This window comes from Hakea prostrata, chromosome 5 (genome assembly GCF_041222555.1).
Source record: "Hakea prostrata isolate BN-2017 chromosome 5, UWA_Hpros_2, whole genome shotgun sequence".
NCBI lineage: Eukaryota > Viridiplantae > Streptophyta > Magnoliopsida > Proteales > Proteaceae > Hakea > Hakea prostrata.
Window position 1 is genome coordinate 55,272,710 of NC_142604.1, and position 5,042 is coordinate 55,277,751.

Genomic DNA, 5,042 nt, shown 5'->3' on the forward strand with positions numbered 1-5,042 from the left:
TGATTGGGGATCTAAACATAATTTTTTGCACTAAAGAATCCAACAATAGTTTAGGCCCCAAGTAAAAAAACCCACATGTGAATTTTTTTTTAGCTATATAATTGTCTTCATTCACCTAAACTTTTTTTTTTTTTTGTTGGTAAAACATCTAAACCAGTGTATACCATATAAGTATAATTTGAGATTCTTAGCCTTCACAAGAAATATTTCTCATTGACAGCCTTGTTTACTTTGTGTTCAAACTTCTTAACTCTATTCGGATCTTCTTTATATTCAAGCCAATAAACTCTTTTTACTTTTTCTGTTTCATTTTTTTTTTTTTTTTTAATCAATGTGGGTGTTGTTATCGTCTAGTAGGACCAAATGAACTGGAACCAAATACTATCCTTCGTTGGAAGAAAAAAAATCTTAAGGTAACATTCTAGGATAATCAACAAATTAAATTTAGATTTTTAAAAAAAAAAAAACACTAATTAAATTTAGACAGAGTTTGATCCACACACAAATCCAACAGATCTGGTAACTTTCAATGTTGAGAGATGTCACAAAGAACCCTTGCAATGATCGCTAGCTTGCAGAGGTGATCAATATCAAAGAATATTAATGCTTGAAAGTAACATTGAAGACAGGAAAGGCAGCAAATAACGCACTCCAGATAGTAAGAAGAAGTAATATAACTGCTGCGACCACTGGAATGATCGTCCACGGGCTGTTGCAAAAGTCCCGCTGCAAACTTGCTTTCCATTCATTCCAAAAGAACTTGTAATATGCACGGACATCATTGCAAAGCGAACCATAAATGAAATTACCAGTGAAAATTTCACAGCAGAGATTGTTAAAGAGAGAAGCGACTTTGTCGTCGTCACCCACATGATTCGAAATAATCCCACAATCACGGAGAACCACAACATCAGCAGCAGTATTGATAAGGTAATCCATCAAGATAGCGTATGAAGTTATACAGTGCCTACCTTCATGATGATGTTGCTCGTAAGCAATAAGATTACGGAAGAAGGGATCTGTGTAGTCACTAATATGTATTGGAGGGATTTCAAGTTTTCCATTTTTGTGGAACTTCAGATCCAACAAGCTACCGTATACGCAGCGGCTCTTGAACAGAACACCCGAGTGCCTGAGCTCCGTTACGCATGGTATAGTTTCTGGTGTTGAAGTTGACAATCGGTTTTTCAGTGGTGGAAGCGGAGCCTCAAGGGTGAAGATTAACAGATCCAGTAAATGTTTGTGTTTTTTCTTCTTAGAATAAGGGTACTTGTGCATAGCCTCGGGTATCAATACATCAAAGAAATGAAGGGCTAATTGGATGAGTGATAGTTTATCGGATTCAAGATTTTTACTCAGATCGAATAAGGCTTCAAGGACTGACATGGGTATTTGGTTTTCAAGCAATGCCAAGTCACGAATGATCCTTGTTCGCTTCAAATTCGAATAGAATATCGGATCGTCTGCACCCACCCCAACGCCACCTACTTTTGCATACTTGCGAAATAGCTCAATGATGAACAAGCCATCAACAAGCATCACTTCTAGGAGATCTTCTTCTTTAGGTAAGTTGATTGGATCAAAGTAAGACTCACGGGGATCAGGTTTTAGCTCCCTTATTGCTTCCTTGTATTTCTCTCGAGCGATTCCTGCTCGAACAAGCAGTGCCTCCACGTATCGTGATTTGAGGGTTTCCATAGCTTTCATTTGCGGGTTTTCCTTGTCACGGTGATAAGGGCCGATAGAGACGGTGTCAGGTGTGTACGCATCTGGTTTCTGGTTGCGAATTCTTTTGTCGACCATGTAAATGCAAGAAGTTGGTCCCAAGGGTGAATTGCAGCTCGAAGCAGATGACCCAGGAAGCTCACAGATTTCTTGCTTTTTCTGGTCAGAAAGCTCAACGATTTCTACAGAACAACTCTCCGCCATCTTTATATCCAGCGCTGGATGCTCTGCTATCAAACGAAAAAGAAAAAAAAAAAAGTCAGAAAACCACACGAATATGATAGGTGACTGAAAAGATATCTATTAATGAAAAAATGAAATTCCTCGTGCCTTTTTCTTTGTTGGAGCTATAACTAGTGATTCCCACAATTAGTTACCATGCAAGCTTCAAGGTTTTACCACCACTCAGGACTCAGGAGAACAAATTCAAGATGTTCAGGAAGGCTTCAGTAGTTTGCCATAGAATTGGTCTAATCGAAAGAGCCAGAGGTTTGGAGAAGTTATTAAATTCATCAGACCTCCTATTATTGACAGCGTTGGTTTCAGTTACTTTTGTTCATCCATTTCCAGTATTACCCCACATCCTCATCCCTTTCCATCTGAGAAACATGAATCAGCCATGAAATTGCATTTTGGTGCAGTTTTTGAAGGCTTTGTAAGTCTACCTTGCAGAAGAATGATAAACCACTAAGTCATGAAAATCAATAACAGGATACGATGGCAACTATTCTACTGTCAAGAAGCTAACAATACAAAGAAGAAGATCTTGCCGTTTTGGGAATTCTCATGACAGAATCAAAGAGATAAAGCTGCATATCAGCAATCCTTCTATATATGGCAGTGCCGTTGTGAAGTCATCATAGCTCTCAGCTGGCATCCAAGCTTCTCAACCACAACTGCGTTTTCTTTTCATCAATCTTGAAAAATCACATACTGGAGGAAAGTACTGAAGGAAAACTAAATAGAAAAATATTTGTGGGAGATAATAAAAATCATACAAAAAGAGCCTAAGTCTTGTTTTTAATAAACAGATTTGTTGTTTTGTTCTAAGGATAATTGTTCATCTATAATTATCAAAGATTGGCTATAGATTGGCTGAGTTGGCAACGATCATTACCTCTTAATGAAGAAGTCCTAGGCTGAAATCCTTCTTGATGATATAAGAATTCCCAACTGCTCCTCTCACCCTTCCCCTAGAAGAAAAAAAAGAAAAGAAGAAGAAAGAAGAAGAAAAGAAAGACGACTATTGACGTGTAGTATAGATTAGAGCCTTTTTAGTATTTATTTCTCTTTCTCATTCTCATTCTCATTACTACATAATTAGTATTAAGAAAAAGAAAATGATGTATGACTGGATCCTCCAAGATATATCAGCAAATGGGCCAACTACTTGTTGATGGTACCTCTTAATTTAATTGGCGATCATAAACATGATTAAACTAATATCATAAAGATAATCTTAGTCTTGTCATCATTTACTACTAACTCAACATCCTAGTCTTTTTATTAGAAGTTGTGTTTCTTTTTTTTTTTGTCAAAGGAAATTACATTGAGAAATTAATTGCATCAAGTGGGTTGAAAGGCTCATGAGAAATCCATCTGTTCAGGTAATAGAGTGATGGATAAAATTATAAAAAACTCAAAAAAAAAAAAAAAAAAAAAAAAAAAAAAGGGCAGATGCATGTAGGCCCATAAGGGAGGTGTACTGGGTATTAGCTAAGGGAGGTAAACAAGAATTGCCTGGTGTGGAGAAATAAAGCATTAGGATTAATGAACACTCCCATAAAACCCACTACACTGTTAGATCTAAGCAATCTTCGTAACTTCTGTTAAAATATAAGTTGGGTATAACTCAAATATACAATATAAAAATGTTTTTATATACTATAAGAAGGGCATCAATCATTTCTTCCTTTCACGTAACGCATTGATGGCAGCATAGAAGAAAGTGGTGCACCAAGTTCAGAAAAATTTGGGAAGTGGGAACATGGTGGAGGGATAAAGCAAATCAAGCAGCACTTGGGAAAGTGTAGTTAAAGCACTTCACATTGATCGTTATATACCGATTTGAGGGGAAAGCTGAATCGATAGAATGGAGCTCTGAGATATACTATAGCAGCAGCAGTTGAAGGGTGTAAAGTGATGAAAGTTACGTACTAGGAGGAGCTTAAGCTTATGTTGTAAGAAAGCTGAATAGTGAATTTGCACGTCATTCGGGAGAGACAACCTCGACCGAAGGAGGTATATTGGATCCTGCCACAAAATGGGTGATATAAGCTAAACATTGATGGTGCGTAGTTCCATTATGAACCCAAAAACATATGATTTCGGGTGGAAAATTTTATGACTCTATTACAAGTTGAGTTCCAATGAATTCATTTGGACAAATGACAATTGGCTCCCTCTTAGTTGGTTGAATGACAATTAATCCCTTCTGATATGTGACCGAGTGTGGTGGGTTTATCTATTGAAGTTTAATTTGTTAAGTAGGAAATGTAAACCAAACTAGGTGATTTCAGATCTTTCATCTATTTTCTTCAGAATAAAATAGACTTCAATCTCATCACAGAGAAGTGTGAGTTTCAACAACCAGCCAATGTTCTTGTTTCACTTCTGGCTTTACATAGGATAACGTAGATGGAAGAGGAAGCATCGTAATCTCATTTTGAGTATTGTAAGAGAGCTCATACAATCTGCATAAATGCAGGATTGTGTTTGATCAGTGTTGTGAAATTAAGAAACCCCAGAACTGCCCCCAAGGCCCCAACCCACCCAGTTTTGATCAGATTTTTTCATTCTTTTTTCCGGGCTCAACTTTATTTACAACATCACTGCAAGCGTGTTAACCATGATATAGACACTCATTTAGAGAAATCACCTCCCATGATAGATTAGGTTTCATACAGCGACCTTGAGAGTAGCTTATCTTACAGGGGGAATTAGGCTCTGCAATTCAAGGAAAAATAAATAGATAAAATCCATAAATCAACTCAAGTAAAAACCCAAAATATCATGCAAATGGTTTACACCTTGCAGAAACTAAGGAATTTCCCCTCATTTTACAGGTTCCATAACTAATCTCTGAAGGAGCTCCTGCTCAAAAGTCAGTCCTAGTGATGGAAACAAACTCAACAGTACAATGAACCAGCAGCATCTGAACAGGTGGCAGAATACAAAGCACAGATTCTATTATCATTGTGTCAAAGCTCCCTGATGTTATGATACAAGATAATGTAATATAATGTTTATACATCCCCTGAAATCTACAAATATCACAATCATTTAGATCTTTTACCCATTCTCTTCAGAATAAAATG

General features: G+C 36.9%; 1 protein-coding gene across 1 annotated transcript; it reads right to left on the minus strand.

The window, feature by feature from the left end:
• Positions 1–563: 563 nt before the first annotated feature.
• LOC149016649 (UPF0481 protein At3g47200-like) lies at positions 564–1,942 on the minus strand. Its single transcript, XM_089157053.1, has one exon. The coding sequence runs from the start codon at positions 1,927–1,929 to the stop codon at positions 601–603; it is 1,329 nt and encodes a 442-aa protein (XP_089013179.1). The 5' UTR covers positions 1,930–1,942; the 3' UTR covers positions 564–600.
• Between the last annotated feature and the right edge of the window lie 3,100 nt (positions 1,943–5,042).

What these genes read in the sequence shown, in the direction of transcription:
- LOC149016649 (XM_089157053.1), bottom strand. Translation starts at nt 1,929, where the DNA reads ATGGCGGAGAGTTGTTCTGTAGAAATCGTTGAGCTTTCTGACCAGAAA.